General features: G+C 34.3%; 1 protein-coding gene across 1 annotated transcript in view; it reads right to left on the bottom strand.

Moving 5' to 3' along the window:
* Positions 1-308: 308 nt before the first annotated feature.
* Positions 309-19,909, bottom strand: part of LOC129801225 (protein still life, isoform SIF type 1-like) — a 114,473-nt gene continuing 94,872 nt past the window's right edge. The window contains exons 17-31 of the mRNA XM_055846060.1: positions 18,779-18,979; positions 17,788-18,015; positions 17,510-17,696; positions 12,839-13,105; positions 12,617-12,723; positions 9,060-9,224; positions 8,682-8,876; positions 8,477-8,585; positions 8,111-8,290; positions 4,803-4,940; positions 4,356-4,701; positions 4,113-4,284; positions 3,877-4,054; positions 1,158-3,798; positions 309-816 (exon numbers count right to left, since the gene is read on the bottom strand). Coding sequence (XP_055702035.1) covers positions 2,252-3,798; positions 3,877-4,054; positions 4,113-4,284; positions 4,356-4,701; positions 4,803-4,940; positions 8,111-8,290; positions 8,477-8,585; positions 8,682-8,876; positions 9,060-9,224; positions 12,617-12,723; positions 12,839-13,105; positions 17,510-17,696; positions 17,788-18,015; positions 18,779-18,979 — 4,020 coding nt within the window. The 3' untranslated portion in view covers positions 309-816; positions 1,158-2,251. The remainder of the gene's footprint in view (positions 817-1,157; positions 3,799-3,876; positions 4,055-4,112; positions 4,285-4,355; positions 4,702-4,802; positions 4,941-8,110; positions 8,291-8,476; positions 8,586-8,681; positions 8,877-9,059; positions 9,225-12,616; positions 12,724-12,838; positions 13,106-17,509; positions 17,697-17,787; positions 18,016-18,778; positions 18,980-19,909) is intronic.

Below are 19,909 nucleotides of genomic sequence, written 5' to 3'. Positions count from 1 at the left end.
TTTTTAATTTAACTTATTTCTCATAGTTTTTTTTCTTTGAGATAATTAACAACATTTTCAAATACCTGTATAATCTACGTTGTTTTAATCTTCCATCATTTAAAGACTATATCGATAAAATTCACTTTCATTTTGATTATCATCTTCGTAATAATGATTAATATGAGAAGAGTTTACGAAGTGGGTGAAAGAAATAAGTAGTTAATAACAACAAGTGTGAATCCCTAATAAATTTTCATTCTCTTGCAGTTTAACGAGCAAAATATTCTTTCATCAAGATAAATATAGATGATTTGTATATACTTTCATTTCTTTTTTTATTGTATAAGAGAAGACATTTCTTTGTAACTCGTAAGAAGGTTTTTTTTCATTCTTTTCTGTGTCAAAGTGAAACAACAAGAGAAGGTAGTGCATCCCAAATATCTCAAATTGTTGATGTTTATATTAGATTAAAATTTATAAAGCACTACTATCCACATGAAATATATAATATTTTAATTTTGTAAAATTTTTTAACCTCATCATTTTAACTGCTCGAACTCCAAGAGAGATCAGTTTTAACAATCGTGTTTTTTTTTTCAAGTTCTCTCCATCCTAGCTGCCAAACGGTAAGAGATATTGACTTCCGGTCTTCGGTGACCCCCCCACAAGTCAACATTTTCTATCTAACTAACTTTTTCTGATTGGATAGAATGTTTTAATTGCATTCAGGCTCTAGCTCTAGCCAGTCAAACAATGAAGAAACTAGAATATTTTACGGGATTACAATATTAAATTACATGTGGCTGATACTAAAATACAAATTAACTCGTAAGACTCGTAAGATATTACAGTAGAGTCTCTCAAATCTGAATCTCTCAAATTCGAACGCCGTTTGGATTCAAAATGTCAATTGTGAGGTTATGTTAATAAGTTCGTATTCTAGGTGAATGAAAATCATATTTATGTGCTTCTTCCTGAATGTTTACATACGTTATAGTCGTGTAAAATGAAAAGGAAGTATGTTACCACAAAAACTTGCGAGAAAGTACGAGAATTTGATTCAAAGTGCAATTTAATCTCACACAAATTTCGTTAGTTTTGAAAAAATCGTTCGAATTTGGGAGGTGAGAAATGTCAAAAATACCCCCCGAGCGTTCGAATTTAGAAGACTCTACTGTACTTAAAAATCTCAGCCAAAATTGTTAAAAATTGCTTTGAGAATTCCATGATTCAATTATTACTTTGAAACCAGATTTTTGTATCATTTCGTTACGTGCCAAATCATAAACTACTCTCTCCTAAGGTGATACTACTACTGCTACTACTGATCTAACTAACGATATACCCTAACAAATATTACATTAACGGTCTCTTTGGAAATTATTTGGCACTATAAGGATTGTAAGTATTTTTTTTTATATTTGAAGGAAAGTGAGCAAAATCCAATCGTAACCGTAATCACAAGCGTAGTTTCAATTTTTTTTTAATGGAACTCAGCTAATAAAACAAGGGGTAAACAAACACAGTTAGCTTGATGAACTGTAAGTTGATCGTCCTTAGAAAGTGATCATTTGATTATGATGATGCGATGCATGGCTGAACACTTCGATCAGGTAAATTTACCGGTTGACTCTGACGATCAGGTAATCAATTGATCGACTTGATTGACTGATCATGTCGATCAGGTAATATCATGGGATGATCTCGCCGATCTGATAACATGATCAGCTTATCGCATCAAACAGGTAACCAGACCAGTTGATCATGTCAATCAGGTAATCAGCTGATAGAGTCGATCAGAAAACCTGATCAGATGATCATATCGACCAGGCAATCTGATCAGTTCATTGCATCGCTTTGACAGCCTGATCGTCTGATTGCATCGACCAGATTACAAGATCGGCTTATTGCAATTCTTGTAAACTATAGAATTTGTTTATCCCTGACAAAACTATTAAAAAAAAAACTACGTTTACGTCTTAAACCTACGTCTAAAATAATGCTATTCCATCAACATTTTGAGAAATAAGGAATAATGGCTTAGTCCATTGATTGCATTACTATAATTATAAATTATTATTAGTGTAAGAGCTATAATACGTGAGTTTGGTTTGGAGACTGCCGAAGAGGTACTCAGTTACACGTGAATTTCGTAGGCGTCATTGCAATCGATGCAGACACCATCGCGTTCAAAGGAACCACCTGGAGAGGCGGACTTGCTACGTGTGATCTTTTTCCGCGTGCGACTCTGACGCACGCGGGACTTATGCTAGGAAATACGTCGGCTCTGTAGAAGGCAGTCAACGCATGTAGGATGTCTAATCGCGCGTGTGAGAGATTCATTAGAGTTTTTGAGCCGGGGACTAGATTTGCCACGGTAGATTAGGTAATCATCAGCATAACGTTCAGGAGATCTTTCGTATCGAGTCGGTGCGGAAACGATGATCGGTTGATTTTGACGTGACTTGTAACAGTCAAAACTGTGGCAGCCGTAGTCGTAATACGGCATTTCGAAGCTATTCGCCATGGATGCTGATGCACTCAGACTTCGGCCATCATACATAGGATCATACTCCACAGAATCGAAGCTTGTGCGAACAGACGCAGATTCACTCAAACTTCGCATACGCTGCTTATAGTATTCTGGCGATCTTGATTCAGGAGAGCGAGACGTGCTTCGCTTTTTAGCTAGTATTCGCGATTGACGTTCAATTTCGCGACTTCTCTGATTGGCATACTCACGATCAGATTCAGAGGAGTAGTAACGATCAAAAACAGCTCTAGGATATGGGGCATCGGGCAAATGGGGACTTGATCGGTCTGGAGAGCGATTATCAAAGCTACTTCCTGGACTCAGGCTTTTACATGGAAGACCATCTAATGCTCGTAGATCTTTAGGACTGAGTGATCTCTTGAGAATGGAAGATGATTTTGGTGTAGAATCACCACTTGTAACGGCCTTAGAACTGTGTGATCGCTTAAGAATTCCACCACCTTCAGGTCTAGGGCTAAGTTCTATGCTTGAACTATCCCGACTCAAACTTCTCTTCATCGGGGGACTACGAGACGATCGCGGAGACTTAATTTTGATTATCTTTACAGGACTGCTTCCTGTGGATTTAGACTTATCTGGCGGACACTGAAGATCGTGCCTGGAAGGTCTCAAGATTGTCTTGGGTGTACCCTCGTTAGACTTCTTACGCTCTACGGGTGCCTTTTGGGAGCCACTGGTGCTATTACTTTTCTTTTTTGTCGTGCCCGTGCTTGACACTTTGGGACCTTCATCTTCAGTACTTTCTTTTGGGGTATCACTCTCCTCTGATGTACCTTTCTTCAATGCTCCCGCTTCACTTTGTTGCTTGGATGAAGCATCATCTTGAGAACATTCAAGATGGACTTCTTTGAGATTAGCCATATATTTTGCAATGTCACACGTTTCCCCTGTATCGAAACTGTCTATCTCGAGACCGCTCAAGTGCTTATCTACCATTTTGTGTTCCCCATTCGGTTCGGGGAACAACTCAATAATATCTATCTCTTTGCTAGGCGATGTTGCGCCCTTCTTACCTAGATCCTTCATGAGCACCGGCTGATACGTTGATGGTGCATGTGAAGACTGGATCAGGCGGGCCTGACTACCTGTACTGCCCACCGACAGGGTCGATGTCGTGCTCAGCGTGAGGTGGTTGGGTGTTCGTCCTAGGGTCGCTTTCCCTTTAACTGTTCCATGCTGGGAGTCATCTTCTCCTTCACTTTTGATGCCAGGATCATGTCGGTCTAACTCGCTGGTGGTACGCTTAGGAACTGGAGGTGGATCTAATATTGGATTGATTTTATTAATTCTTAGCATGTTTAAGTCAAATCGTTTACTTCTTATCTAACTCCTTAACTTACCAGCAGAGTCTCCCACAGTTTTACTTCGACTCCGGAAAGTTGTCTGTGGCTGCGGAATGTCATCACAATCCTGACTGCTCATAAGATTGTCATAGTCCAAGTTACCAGCAGAATGACGTTGGGAAGTTTTGGATTTCTTCATTTTGCCCAATGTCTGTGATCCTTGAATTATGGTAATCTGCAATAACAAGGTTGTTAGTCCCGGTTTTTATTTATATAAATTTCCTGAGTCTTACAGTTTGCTTTGGTCTTTCAAGCGTTTGCGAACTTCCTCCAGCAGAATGACCTGACAGACCCGCAACGGATGTGAGACTGCCTAGACCTTTCATAGGTATTGACATATTTCGCACACTCTCCCTAATAATTTGACGAATGGTTTTCAGAAAAGCATTCCTAAAGTCAGCAGTGCTAGAAAGATAATTTATATTACTTAGCATTTGATTCGACGAAAAATAGAATATTTCAGTATCTTTTTATACCTATTCGAGAGCACATAGACTTTTTCGGAACGTCTCTGTAGTTGCGACCTGAGATGAATAAGCTCCCAGAGAAAGTGCGAGTCCATATCTTTCGCTGATGAGGCTCGCACCTGTACTTCTGTAACTGGTATGAGGACCTGATACCGAATAATCTCCACTTCATTCGGGGCATTCTTGCTGGATACACCCATAAGCTTCTTCTTCTGACGCAGACGCTCCTTGCACAAAAATACCACGGCAGACTTGAATACGAAGCACATTGCATGTAGCTCCAGGCCCTTCTTAATCTTCCCCAGGAAGTCCGATATGTTGAGCCACTCCACGCCTCCGTAGTACAGCAAATCACCTAAATGGTAAATAACTTCTCAGAATTATTCACCATCAGACTGCTCTATTGTCCACATATAGAAAGACACACACGCAATTTTTTCTGAACATTAAGAATACCTGGACTTAGGTCGATCGGTTGTTTGCAGGATTTCTGGTGCTGCCGGAACAAATGATCAAAGATTGCGCCATACTCTTCATGAATTCGTTGCATTTCATTTATATGCTCAGCCACTTTCTCCATACCCTTTAGTGCCTCTGTAAAAGACAATGGTAAAGATTTACAATGGGACGTAATGTTTTCCCCAGGCCTGAAAACTGCAGTTCAATCTTGGGTAAAGTCAGGAACTTTTCCTGTTTCAGAAGAATTGAGAATTCTGTAATATTGTTAAAGCTGGGTCGGGTAGTTTTATGCATGAATGACTTTCGAAAATACCTACACATTTTTGATATGATGAAAATTATCTAAAAATTATGCTGTATATTTTCAGACAGTCATCTACCAAAATAAACTAAGGGAACTACTTAGCTTGAATACCAAACTTACTTAGCTTGTTTAACAAACTATTTATGTTAAGCATTTTTCAATTTAATGTACATGCATTTAGAAAATCTTATTGTCGATTGTTCGTAAAGGTTGGTTGAAAGTTTGTTGAAATAGGAAATTTAAAAGTCAAATACCCATGAACCCCTCTTGGCAAACTCTTAAAAAACTTTTCAAAGTATTTTATGATTGTATTTCATCGTAGCTTTGGTAATACCAAATTCTAATTATTAGATCATTCTAATCACTTTTACAGATTTGAATAGGGGGAAGTGGGGCACCTTTGAAATTGGGTTTCTCTACTACGTTTAAGTGGAACTGAGCCATATCATAATGTAATTTAGCTTATTCTGTTTGTGAATCTAAATTATATCATGGTAAGGCTCAATTTTATTTAAAAAATCGGCGTAAAATCCCAATTTCAGAGGTGCCCCACTTTCAAAGGATATTAATAGTAAATTAACTATTAAATATTAACAGTAAACAGTTCCGCCCCTATGGCATCGATCGGGTTTAAACAGTTTAAATTTTAGTATGTTATAGCTGGCCCTTAGAGCTTTCGATCAGTACCAAATTTAAGGTCCCCTGATCTCCCTGACCCGAGCTATAAGGGTCCGAAAAAAATTTCTTAACCCTTTAAGGACGATTGGGTCACCCGTGATCCATAGAGAAAATAATTTTTCCTGACTACCTGAAATTATTTCTTTCTAATGTTTGTACATAATCACGAAGTAGAAAGATGTAGGAATCTAGGATATTTTTTGCAAATCTCCAGCTATTTGCTAATATAAAAATATTTGAGCTCAAAAGTAACGAATTTTCACGTTGGTGCTTGAATTTTAATATTTTTAATATTTCTAATTTTTTTTAAGCAAAAACCTCTTGGGACTATAAACTATAATAACTGTACATAATATTTCTCAACAAAGTAAAAATTATAGTTTATTGGTATTTTTAGGAAAGCTTCATAATTTTCATGGGTCATACATGACCCAATCGTCCTTAAAGGTAAAAAACACCGAACTTGTCTCTAGTGGATTTTCGAAGATTTGAGGTTAGATTGTTTTATGTTTTTGTTTATGTGTACGTAAAATAGTTAATTATTCGTGTAATATTGTGTGATATATCAATTAGCTGAGATTACCCAGTGCAATACTGACTGAAGAAGGTAATATTTTGATAATTTATAAGACATTTCTGCGTATATGTTGTAAATTCATATTTTTTCACCCTTGTAGATGACTTCAAAAATGGAAAAATAATTCATGATTAATGAACCCGAAATTATCCACATATTATGCCCGGAAGATAGCGATGATGCCGACAATCTTGTCCTGAACGAAAGCGACATAATATATTTGGAACAAGACGTGGATGAAGTGGACTTTGAAGTCTTCATCGAGAACTCATCAACTCCGGAAGAACTCCCGGATCCACAGAAATGTGCAACTGTACGTCTGAAATTCCCAGAGACAAACAATATTGCACCTACCCATTACCATCAAATATGTTTCGAAGAAAACTGAGGTGCACATGGTGCTATCAGAAAAAAGGATTATAAGACCAATTGTATTTGTGAGGCATGCGACATTTATCTCTGTGTTACCAGTACTCGCAATTGTTTCGATGAATGTCATAAAAATTAAAAATGAAGTAAATAATACATTTTTTCATAAAAATTATTGTTTTTGTGTACAAGTCTTCAAGGGTCTTTGAGACCAAAAATTTAATGAGAATTTTTAAAATTAATTTTTGATCGTTTTAATTTTTACTCGTACTCTAAATATTTTTTTTTATTATTACAAATATATTCAAGTTATTTATCTTTCGAAAATAACAGAGCAAACGAGTAAACTAGTTGTCTGGAAAATTTTGTGCTTTTTTACCTTTAAGGACGATTGGGTCATATATGACCCATAGTTTTCCAGAACTCCTAGGGATGGGAAAATTTCTTTTTAATCGGAAATCTCTTATTTAGGCTAAAATATCGAGGGAAACTTGATTTCGTTGAATTTCGCTCAGCGGAAAGCTTCTCGTCCTTAAAGGGTTAAATCCCGGAAAGGGATGCAAAATAATAAAAAAAACCGTCATTAGACAATTCTTTATTAGTAAATTATACGTAGGAGAGTACCGGAATGTTTCAGACACTTTTTTATGTTTTGACTTAAGGAATTATTTCCAAAAGTCATAAAATTATCTTGAAATTCTTATATAAGGCTTAGTATACGCATTCACTAGTATAGACTTTATTAAAATAATTCTATTAGTGTTTTTCCTTACATTTATATAAATAATCAAAAAATAATCCACCGCGTATCAAATGTGCAAGCTCTCCTCTATTGAAATTATTGGAACCAAAATCGTAACTCATTAAATTCAAATTACAAGGGTTTTCAATTAAAGTATTCAATTACCACTGCAATTCATTTCGTTATGATGGTTGATGCTCCGAATTTGTAATTAAATTCAATGAAGCTTAATGATTTGCATTTTTTTTTTTTAAAATATTTCAAAAAGTCATTGACATTTAAATATTTTATAATCATTGTATTTTTCAATCTTAATTAAATGAATTCGGAAAATGGTGGTATAATTAATTGATATTGGTGTTATTAAAGCAAATAAAAGTAGTTCATAAAGGATAAAATTTATGGGATATTTTTTTTCTCGAAATTACAAAATTAAATTGTAATTAAAAATGAATTGCAGAATTTTAATTTTAAATTGTTCATGGAATTTCAATGGGTGTTATATTGTATTAATTGGTACAATTACTCAATTCTTGGCTTTCCTAGCCGGAATTAAAATTAAAATAGCACCCTGCCTGGATATTGTGAAAGAGGTACTTAATGAAAAGTTTCAAAACTGACGTATTTATACTCACCAACTAAATGTAAATGTTCCTCCGCATTTGGATCAGATAAATTTCGTAGTTGCTGCAACAGAAGGGGATACTTAAGGATTCTCTGAATGGGTTTAATCAAGAAGGACTCTAGCGTACTGCTATGCTGTTGCTTGGGATTACGGGCAGCCAGGAATTCCTGGAGTGCCTGATTTCCCTCATCTGCAAATTAGACAAGGAAAATTCATCAAATATTCAAGCTATGCTTTAAATGTAATATCCAAATATTTTAATTAGATCTCCTTTTTCCTGTTTGTCAGGAAAAAAACATCACCAGTAAAGTGCAAAATGTATCACACAGACATTTTGTAAATGAATATTGTGGGATGAAAATGCAAAATAACTTACTGGGATGCAGTACTTTTTGAGCCTTGCTGTGACTAGCGCAGAATGAAGAGTATAATTTGAAATGATTAACGTAGTAGAGAAAAGCTGAACCAATTGAAAAGAGAACATTCTGCAATGACAAAATTTACAAGAATTTGCAATTAAAGTCATTGTATAGTTTATGATGAAGAATGGCACAACTTACAAGAGTGTTGAAAATTCTTACCTTAAACTGACATGGTAGATCGAATTTGTGAAAATCTGGCTCAAGTTCCAGAGCTTCTTCCAGATTTTGCAGAAATTGACGCTGAAATGCAACAATTTCCTGAATATTCCCAAACAATGCAGCAATTTCAGCATTGGAGAGGAATGTTTCACGCTTCAGTGGCTCCAAATAGTATTCGAGTAAATTATTTAAATGCTGTAAATCAGAGAAACATGCAAAGGACATGGATGAGACATTGTGACATTTTTACGTTCCCCATAAATTCACCGACCAGTGTTCCAACATTTCTCACAATTGTTCATATAAATCTTATGGTTCAATAAATACTAACCAAAGAGAAATGTTGGATTTTTTTTTGTTTAAAAATAGTAAACCTACCTTAACATAAGTCTTTTCCGTATCGACTAGTTCTAGTATCACTTTTCTCAATTTTTCCGCATCGCTCAGCTGCCTGGATGGCGCCAGCCCGGCAATTGAAGAGGAAACTGATCCCGTTGGACTCGATTTTCTCGTCTCCTGGGGTGAACGACAGAAGCCCGTAATCTAATTATTTCGAGGAAGAAGAGGACTCTCTGAGAAATTCAATTGGAGAGAAAAATGGTCTTTTCCGACGCGGAAAAGATGCAACCAGAAGAAGCGAGGACTCAAGTGACAATCCAATTGTCAGAGTAAAACTTCCGACCAAATGCATATTAATTAAAGTTCTTGCTCTTTCGAGTGAAAATCCCAAATCTTTTTTTTTTTAAATTTCAATTGAGTAAAGAATTCACTCTCTGGTTTTATTTGCATCTCCGACTATTGGTTTCCCACTCTACGATTATTTTTCTACAGCTGAACTTCGTCCTATGTATTACATTTTTGCATTACTTTGTGAAAATATCCAATTAAGCTTTATGAGAAAATTAGTTTAGAATCAATTTTGATACTTAGTTTAATTTAAACATTTAGGTTTTTTCTGCATTGAGAGAAACCGAAAAAGTTAAAATAACATTCCGGAAATGTTTCACTGCAGTATTGATCCGAAATCGGTGTAAATATTATGCTTTTTAGGTGTAATAGGGGTTAAAATTACCCTTTTTCATGTTAATTTTTACCCTTAAAAAGGTGTAAAATTAACATTAAAAAATGGTAATATATTTTTACGCCTAAAAAGTGTTAAAGTTGTGAGGAAACAAAGTTAATCGCACCTCCGTTTTTTTCTCAGTGTGTATTTTCAACAAAAAGTAGTATTACATTACGAGACCATTTTTCAATAAAAAGTGCAAAACAAACGGTCTTTTGAAAAATTGTCAGCATATTTTTTAATACAAGCGAGGATTTAATTAATATTTTAGTGAAAGTTTGTTTATCATAAGTAAAATTACAGTAGACTCTCGTTCAAGCGGTTCTTTTTCAATAGGACGAAAAATGTTGTTGACAATTATCACGTTTAGGGCAGAATCACATTGACAGTAAAATGCTCACCGTCACCGTCAAAGCCCTCACCGTATTTCGTTGATTACCGCATTTTCATTGCAATTCTTATGCAAATTTTCCATTACGATATTACCTTGTCTCATACTCGGTGGCACTATGTGAAAATAATATAAGAAAATTGAATAAAAAAAGCGAAAATGCGATAAACGGTAAGCAAACAAAAAACTGTAGGATTTCTTTGCTACAGTTTTTCATACAGTTTTTTTGCTCACCGTTTATCGAATTTTCGTTTTATTTCTTCAATTTTCTTATATTATTTTCACATAGTGCCACCGAGTATGAGACAAGGTAATATCGTAATGGAAAATTTGCATAAGAATTGCAATGAAAACGCGTAAATCAACGAAATACGGTGAGGGCTTTGACGGTGACGGTGAGCATTTTACTGTCAATGTGATTCTGCCCTTAATTGTGAAGCAAATTTGCTCAAATTCGCTGTAGTTCCTCTTATTTTATCATGATTCTTTATAATTAAGCGCTTTTTGTGGAATTTACAATATCTTTGACGTCTAAATATATTAATAATTTGTATGACATTTTGTTCCATATGCTCTATTGAGAGAGAGTCCACAGTATACCAACTTAAAATTGAGACATAACGTAATTTAAATTTTTAAATACTATATTTGATAGAATGAATAAAAAATTATGGTATATTTTCTTTTTATTTTTGGAATGGAGTTAGTATTTGACTATCTTGTGCAAGCTGGTGCCCAAAAAGTTAAGCCACACCTCTTTCTAAAGCACTTGATAATTAAATTTGCAATTTTACAATTTTTCAATACTTAAGGGGAATTAGTAAAATTAGTAAAACTGTATTAATCTAGTAGGAGATTTACTACAGCATACTTAGAGCAAAATATATTTTAAAAGTGAAAACGGGCTTCAATGTCCTATATAATTTAGTCCACGCCCCTTAAAATGTTTTAAGTGAAAATTGTGTTAGGTTTATGGTATTTTGGGGCACTCAATGGGTCAAATGGTAAAGCATTCGCTCTATGATGCAAGTGTTCCGGGTTCGAATCAACTCTAGGTCACCAGGAATTTTTCTGACATTAAAGGTGTTCGGATTGCATCCAGTGAGCTTCACTGCACTTGATTCCACGGGCATGGGACTGACAACCTCATCCCGTACAAGAAAAAATAATAATGCATGCTTAGAAATCCCCTTGCAGGAAGGTCTTGTTCCTTCATGGAATAATGTGCCAGCATTATTATTATTCGTTATGTTATTTGATTCAAATTTTCTCTTTTTATTTAGGGTAATATAGGGTAATTCAGAATCATGTCTATTTTGCAATTTGAAGAATTTCTCACTGTTTAAGATGGACAATGCGAAAAAGAAACCACAAAAAATTCAAAGACTTTACATTTGAGAGTATTTCTTCGTTTGTTTTTTCCTTTTGCCATCTATAACCGTTGGGAAAACACAATGTTCCAAATTAGACATGATTCTTAATTATCCATTCTTACCCTAATGACCAGCGTACAATAACTTTTGTTTGTAAACATGTTTTCAAAATTTCCCATGAGAATGAGCGAGATGACTAGATCTAGATCTCACTCAAGGTGTCTACACATTGAGCACAATTTTCGTCAAAAATTGCTTTTTTGAAGGAAATTGGCTGCAGTGCTGTAGGCAGAAACGTCAAAATTCTGTCAAAAATGCATTTTTTGACAAAAATTGCTTCCAATGTGTAGAGGCCTTCACTCTCATTGAAATGTCAAAAACATATTTACTAAACAAGAGTTATTGTGCGTTGGGCATAATCCTTGATAGGATCAACACATCAAAAACAGAGGCTTGGTTGACTAATATGATGAAGATATCTAAAGAGACGTGAAATCTCTCAATAATTTACTGTAATTATTATTTTTTTATTTTTCAGTTAAAGCTTTTAGAAGGGGCGTGGCTTATTTTTAAATTGACAAACTTGGTAGTTCAATTGAATAGAACTCCTGAAAGGAGCGTGAACTATCTTTTTAAATCGAGCAGAGTTTGGCAAATTAGATAAAATCTTACACTGACATTCTGTTGATTTGGAGTGAAATGAAAAAAATATTGTCAATATAAATATATAGATCTTCCTGTGTTACATTTTTTTAAAGGTGCAACTTTTTAGCTGACAAAAGTCGAATATTTTAGTAGAATTTGCATGCAAAGTTCTGTATGCGGCCCTATTTTTGCAAAACAAACATAGTCTGAATAATTATAATAAATCAATATCTTACTTGAAAACAAAGGAAAACTACGTTAAAGAATGTATTAGTTAGAGTACTATAATTAAAAAGTTGTTGTTTGAAGCTAAAATCCCGTGAGCTCCCCCCAGTATTTAATCACCAAAAGCGTTTCTTGCTTCGGAAAACATGCGATTTTTCCTATCTCTCATGGGAACAATGGGGATGCAGTATAGGATATCCCTAGGGTGGTGGAATCAATTAGAGTAATTGATATTTACTTGTTCAGCCGTTTTAAGTAGATTCTCTATCTCGAAGCTGTTATTTCGCAACTGCTTCTGTCCGCCAGATTGAGCGTCCATTCCTGACGACGTTGTATATTCGGGCTCTTCACGGATGATTTTTTTTTGTCAGGTGAGTAAGAACGACAAAAAAGAGGAAAATCAATTAGAAAATCTCCATTTAGCAAACACGAAAGCGGCAAAGAAAAAACGAATACTCACTCCAGCCAGGAGCTGGAACAATCAGCCCGGAAATCATTTCCTCACTCATGATGGGTGGATCCGAGGGTGGTGGAGGACATACGAGGGAGTCAATCATGTCGTCAGTGACGCGCATTATTCCTGCCAAATCTGGTGGCTCTGTCCTCGAAGATCTCATCATCATGCAAAGCGCTTGTTCCTCCTGCAGAACACTCTCGAGGTACATCATGTCCAAATCCGACACGATAGCCCCATTGATAACCATTATCTCGTCACCCTTTATCAATCCTGTGAGGATGAAAATGTCAGCGATATGCCAATTAGATTTTCACCCAATTTATAAACTCTAGCAATATTTTTGCAATCCAGAGTTTTAATTTTGTTCAAAAGGTTCAAAGTACGTTATCGATTGCTACTATTGTTATATGGAAAATTCTTCCATAAACATTCTGAAATATTATTTTGTGAGAAAAACAATAAGTAGGGGAAAGTACTCTTTCTTCGAACCTTCATGCCTTCGAATAATGAGATTATTTTTTATCTTTCCAGAGAGGCTTATACATAATTATCACGTAATTATCAATAATTCACGATAAGTTAACTAATATTTAATAGAAATGTGTAAGTGTCTTAGGAAAAATTGAAGAAAATTCACATTATTCGAAGGCATGAACGTTCTAAAGTAGAGTACTTTTCCCTAGGGGGAGGTGGGGCTTTTTTGAGCTGTGAGGCTACATTAATATATGATATTTTTTGCGTATTTTTTAAAGGAAACTGGGCTTTCGCGTAAAGCAAATTAGCTCCACAAAACAATTACGAAACTAAATAAAATAATTGTAGGACCCGAATTTCTTTAGATATTATACGAAAAGACGTAAATCAATGTAGCCCTACAGCTCAAAATGGCCCCATTACCCCCTACGGTGCAATAAGGTAATTTTGAATATAATTTAATTGTGGATTTTGAAATTTTCTCATTGTTTCAGATAGGTAAAGGAAGAAAAAGACCACGAAAAGTCCCTTTCCATTTCTCTTTATTTAACTGAAATTGTGAAGAAATCTCAAAATTCAAAATTAGATTATGTTTAACATTACTCTATTGTATCCTGAAAACCTGCGTCAGTTTTATTTGAGATCAACGTGTAAAGATTTGTCAATATTTTTTCGCTTTCGGCTGTAATCTCCAGCTTAAATATTCAGATTGACATTCTATCAAATTTATTTAATATTTCGCATCAGAATTTCTGATGCAAATTTAGATAGAAGTTTTTTTTTTTGGAAACTTGAAAGTTAATCGCAGTTGATGTTTAATTAATAGACAGAGCGATGTATGCATTTCATCGATTTTTCGAACCTTTGAAATTTATACCTATATCTCCCAGACTTCATTTGGCTTTCCATTACCAGTCGAAGAGTCAAAAAGGTTAGAGATTTAGCAACTTGATGTCTTAAGGGTCTATGTTTCATTCACATAATTAATATGGCATTTATTGGACTCTCTATTTCTAATTGATATCTTCTATAACTAAATCTTTGGGTTATAAGGTATCTCAATCGAATGCTTTCTTTGCAATTGCGACAATATGGCTTTTAACATGATTTTTCTGGTTCTATCATGGATAAAAATTAATTGGCTTGAGATTGGGTACAACACATAAGATCTAAATTAACTCTATTTACAAAAAATATATTCATACAGTTTAAATTGCTTGTAATCGCAAACCAAGATTGAACTCATAATAAATTTCTACCTTAAACTTAATTTAAAACGGCTATACAATAGTGGGCAGGTTCCTAGAACTTTCAAATACAATCTGCCCCGGAATTAAGCACGTATTCAATGAATTAATGATTATATGATATTATTCCATAGAATATAATAATGAACAGCATACGTGCAGATACCTATACTTTGAATTAGGTATAGAGACACATATGCAAATATTTTCGGCGCCAAATAACAAAAATATTTTAACTTTTTTGGTGCTCGAACTCTACAGAGAGAGCAGCATATATGTTACATAATCTATTCGTCGTGCTGTTTGTCCGTCTGTCCGTCTGTTACCATCTGTAGAGACCAAGTAGTAACAGATAGAGATTTAGGACCTTCAGGGGACACCCCCATAAATCGTCATCTGTATCATTAATATGACCTCTATTTCACCTATTCCTACCCTTCCCCCAATGCCATGCTTTTTGGAGATTACTCGAAATACGTGTCTTACCATTTTTTTTTCTCATTTTTGATTATGTTTTAGAGGTTATCCGTATACGCAAATACTGTTGAACTAGTCCTCATAATGATTTTTCAAGGTCGAAAATTAAAAAGGCTTTTAAAGCATATTGCTTAACCGAAGGGGTTACAGCTTGGGCTAGTTAGAAAGGTCTTAGAATTTTTGAGGAAATTAAATCGGTACAAATCGATTTTAATCCAATACCATTAATATTAATCATTTCGGAATACTTGTTATAATGTGATCATGATCATGTTTCATGCTGTTGCATCCCGTGATTGAAAAATCCGCTAAGTTCATGTATAGACCGTTCAGGAGCGTCTTCCCCGCAGCGTTCAGGTAAACAACGTTAAACAACGTAAGGAAGGAAAAGGTACAACGTTCAGAAATTTTCTGAAATTTTCTTTGAAAAAAAATTAAAAAATCAGTCGTTGGAATTTTTGGGGATTTTTTTTTTAAAAAGTTTAACTTTACTGTGTACAAGATTTCTCAGAGTCGACAGCTGAGAATAAGAGTCAGAAAACTCAAATTTTTACAATTTTTTTTTCGCTTTTTGGGTATTACTTGACATCCTCTACGTTCTCTGTGGATATTACAGCTGAAAATTTGTCATTCTCAGAGTTATAGGCTTCTATAATCTTAAAAACACGGATAATATATAAAATCTAAGCTTGAAATTAGTTTTTTGTAAAGTTGACCATTTACGAGTTATTCGAGCCTTATTGAATAATCGATTTTTCCGAAAATCAAGCCCCAATTTGAATCAAGTTGACAAAAAATAGAAAAAATATGCTGTTTTCAAGTTTTCTTGACCCACGTAACCCCTTAAAGCAAAATTAAAAAAAAATAATATAATTCATAATATAGTTGGACAAAAAGTTGGAGTAAAATCAGAAAACTTCCTGCTTCACTCTAGGACTGAATTGAGGACCTCTCGTTGACTTTAAGTTTAAGCATAGGAGAATGATAGAGCGAGAAGTCCTCAGATAATGCAGGGATGAAGACAATTTTGTCGGTCATTTGCCTTATGATGTTTTTACACAAATATTACCAAATGAATTAACTTCATAAGAACTTTTCACAAGTTTTAAATAAATTTTACAATATAGGGGAGTGTGGGGCAGTTTCACCCCTAAATTGCAAAATGGATTTTCAGACCATTTTGCAAAAAGATGATAAACAGTAATAAAACTTTGTATATTCTTAGAATTACAGTTGAGTTTAGGGTTAATAAAAATAATAACAATAATCCTTTAATTTCATTAGTCTATTGTGGAGAAATTCATTTCACTTGAAAGGCAGAATGTGTGAAAGTCCCCCATTGCGGGGCAATTTCAAGATAAATATGAGGCAATTTTTGAGAAAGATAAAATGTGTTTATTTGAAAGTTGCGATACCAGAATTGATTAAAATTTCTATTTTGAAGTCTACTCAGACTCTAAAACATAAAAATATAATCGAACAAGAACTTTATAACAGAATTTTAACACTAATTAATCATACAGAAAAAAATAAAATATCGCCAAAGATTTGCAAGCCTATTTCTCATTAATTGAAGAATTTTCTTTAAATTTTCATACGAGAGAAATGTCTTTTGTAGTGCTAAGCTAATTCTGTACAATGTTGGATCATTATATCGCCTTAGAACATGTCCTTTTTAGTATAACAGTGTCTTGAATTTTTATAATACAAAAAAATTTAACAATATCTTGCTGAAAACATCCTGAAATGATATTATAACAATTAAATTCATCATTTTTAAGCACTTAAAAAACACTGAAAGATTTTTTTTAAAATTTTTTTATGAACTTTTAGGAAATTCTACTCCTCATAATTTCGAACTTAATGGACAAAAAAAGCCACAAAACGTTTTCAATGATCATTTTAAGTTAATTTTGATTAAAAGTAAATTGTTAGACACTGGAAACTTCTCCGTGTGCTTGCATGGAACTGCCCCTCACGCACTTTCGGAACTCAAATCAAAATTGTCAGAACCGTCTTAGAATTCATTCAACGCTAAATGCCTTATAATAATAATAAAACCACTGGTAAGTTAATATAATTATGTTACTTCGATAGTAAGTGCAATAGTTCAGAAATTGTTGAAAATAAAACATTACGAAATGTTTCATTTTGATGCAGTTTTATAAAATCAATTACAGAATTCAAACGAGAAGCGTCACGAAATTAATTATTTTTATGAACATGGGTCTCAGTTATCTCTTCAATAACATAAAGGTTTTATCCCATTCCTTTCAAATGGATAAGAAGAATATGCAAAAATTGAAACTGCCCCGTTTTTAAACTGCCCCACCCACCCCTACCAAAAATTTTATTAAAATTTATTCAAAAAAAGACAAGTGTGAACGGGAGGTTCGGCTTTAATGGCATCAGTTGGTCAAATTGCGATTATTAGTATGTGTGATTATGAAAAAAAGTTGAAGCTGTAGTAACTTACCATTTTGCATTGCAACACTCTTTTCCTCGACACGGCTCACATAACAGCACAATTCGTCCTGTCGATCGGCATTCTCAATGAGTTCCGCTTCCACTGAGAAGCCCCACATCTGTTCCAGGGTCGTCCTCTGCAATTCTACTTGGTATAAAATTTTGGCACATACTTCCACCACCTCGTGTGTATGGAGCTGAAACAAAATTGGACATGTAAAATAATTCTGGATATTCAGTCCTGAATTTTAGTAATTGGGATGAAAGGTTATTGAGTGAACCACTCACATAAGTGTCAATTAGGTCGTTTCTATGAGGCACAAAGTAGTTATGATCCTCCATATCTCGTCGCTTTTTCACCCGTATAAAATGTTCCATGGGATTGAGACTCTTCCTTGCACATGCACTGGCCAGAAACTCTTCCACAGACATGGCATCTCTCAGATGGACCGTGGTGTGATTGTTGTCCGGTAATGAGATTTTGTACGTTTTATCCGGATCATCGCGTGACCCCATCTGTTTGTAATTATACAGAAATTGTAAATTTTGAAAGGAAATTGGGAAAAAATAATAAATAGTAGGGCAGTGGCATTACTTAGTGCCATATCTCATTAATGGCTATACCAATAAATTTCCAGAGTAACACAAGGTGGGGTGTTATTTGTATTGACTCACTACAGTAGAACCCCGCTATATGCCATTGCTCTATAGTCCACAATTTATCGACCGTTGATTTCAAAACACTGATTTTAAGTTATGTTTTTTAGTACGCGACATGCAGTGTTGTCATAATTATTTTAATATTTTTGGCAAACTTTATTGAGTAGTTGTAATAATTGTGATCAATAATGAAGAGAGCGAAGAAAGTGGAAGCCGTCGAGCAATTTCAATACTAAAAGTCGTTGACAAAAAATGACATGGACTATATATAGTGCGATCCAAGTGTCAAATCTGGAACCAAATATGGCCTATAGCGAGGCTCTACTGTATTTGGTAAATATTTAATTGTTCCATAATTATTTCAATTTAAGCAATGGAATTAAATTAAGCACTTATTAAATTTTTTTTTTAATATTACAGTGTTTGAAGATTGCAATACAAAATTCTGAATAATTCGATAGTACATGTTGATATCAAATTTTTATATTAGAATATAAGGGATTTATCGTTTTCAATATAATAAAAAGAATGTAAGATTACTTAAATCATTAGGCGAAAAGTATATAATTTTTTGTTATAAGGAGCTTAAAGCTTTATTGTTGTTTATTTCATTTCTCACCTGCATTGAACGTCGGCTGGAACTGCTATTTGAGCGAGATAGAAGCGGAGCCCTGCGTTTCGTGGCTCCCCTTCCGGCCAACAAATTATTGAGCAGTGACGGAGAACGAGCACAGATAAAAGCGTGGAAGGATGATACCGTAAAGACGCCCAGCTTGTTCAATGTATTCTTCGTTGGTCGTGACACATGAGTCAAAAGAGACTGTAAAGAGATGGTAGAGCCATTGTTCTCAGGGTCATTGTTCTTCCGGGGAAAAGAGATATTTTCTTAAGGGTCAGTGATTTTCACGGTATTTTGATCCTAAGAAAGAGTCATAAGAAGATTGTCTAAAGTACCTCAGTGGTAACTTGAGACTCTTGTAACAATAACAGGACGTGTATTGTGTACGAGCATTTATAAATGATACCTTTATAAAGCTTAAAGAGCTGTTTTTCTTTCTATTTTTTTTATTAAAAGTTAATGTAAAGGATTTGTGACATAAATTTCTTATAAAGTTTATTTAACACCAACAGCAATGTTTTCTAATTAAAAAAAAAATTGTAGTAGTAAAAGAAATAAGAAAGAACAAATCGTTCACTAGGGGATACTGGGGCAGTCAAAACGAAAATTTCAATATTCACTATTTTCCAAAATAAAAGAGGCTGAGGCTTAAAATTTTTATTATATATAGCCTTCATAAACCTTATTAAACTTACAAAGTTTCAAGGGATTTGATGAAGGATTATTATTTATAAATAAAAATTAATGAAATTTTGAGCCCTATATCTGGAATATTTGGCTTACAGAAAATAAAAAAAAACTGATTAGCTCAATTTAAGCAAATTTCTCGTTAAGATAGAGAAAAATTATCTTCGACAAAATTATAGAAAAAAAAATTTCCTATAAAAGTATGTCTATTTGATATTTTTAACGTTTGCGAGAGTTCAACGTCACAAATTATCCGAAGACTAACAAAATTTGCCCCAGCAATTTTGAGAATCTCCACAAAATCGACTTTTAGAAAATGATTCGAAAATCACATTTCTTTCGAGATAGAGGAAAAGGGACAGATAATCCTAACCGGCTTATGTAGGTGAGATTCTTAACGTGAGCTAACTCGGAGTGCATGCAAATTCGATTTAGAGCTGAAAT

The sequence above is a fragment of the Phlebotomus papatasi genome, chromosome 2, assembly GCF_024763615.1.
Source record: "Phlebotomus papatasi isolate M1 chromosome 2, Ppap_2.1, whole genome shotgun sequence".
NCBI classification, from domain to species: Eukaryota; Metazoa; Arthropoda; class Insecta; order Diptera; family Psychodidae; genus Phlebotomus; species Phlebotomus papatasi.
Note: the sequence above shows the minus strand (reverse complement) of the source record. Positions and strands in the feature narration are given on the sequence as shown.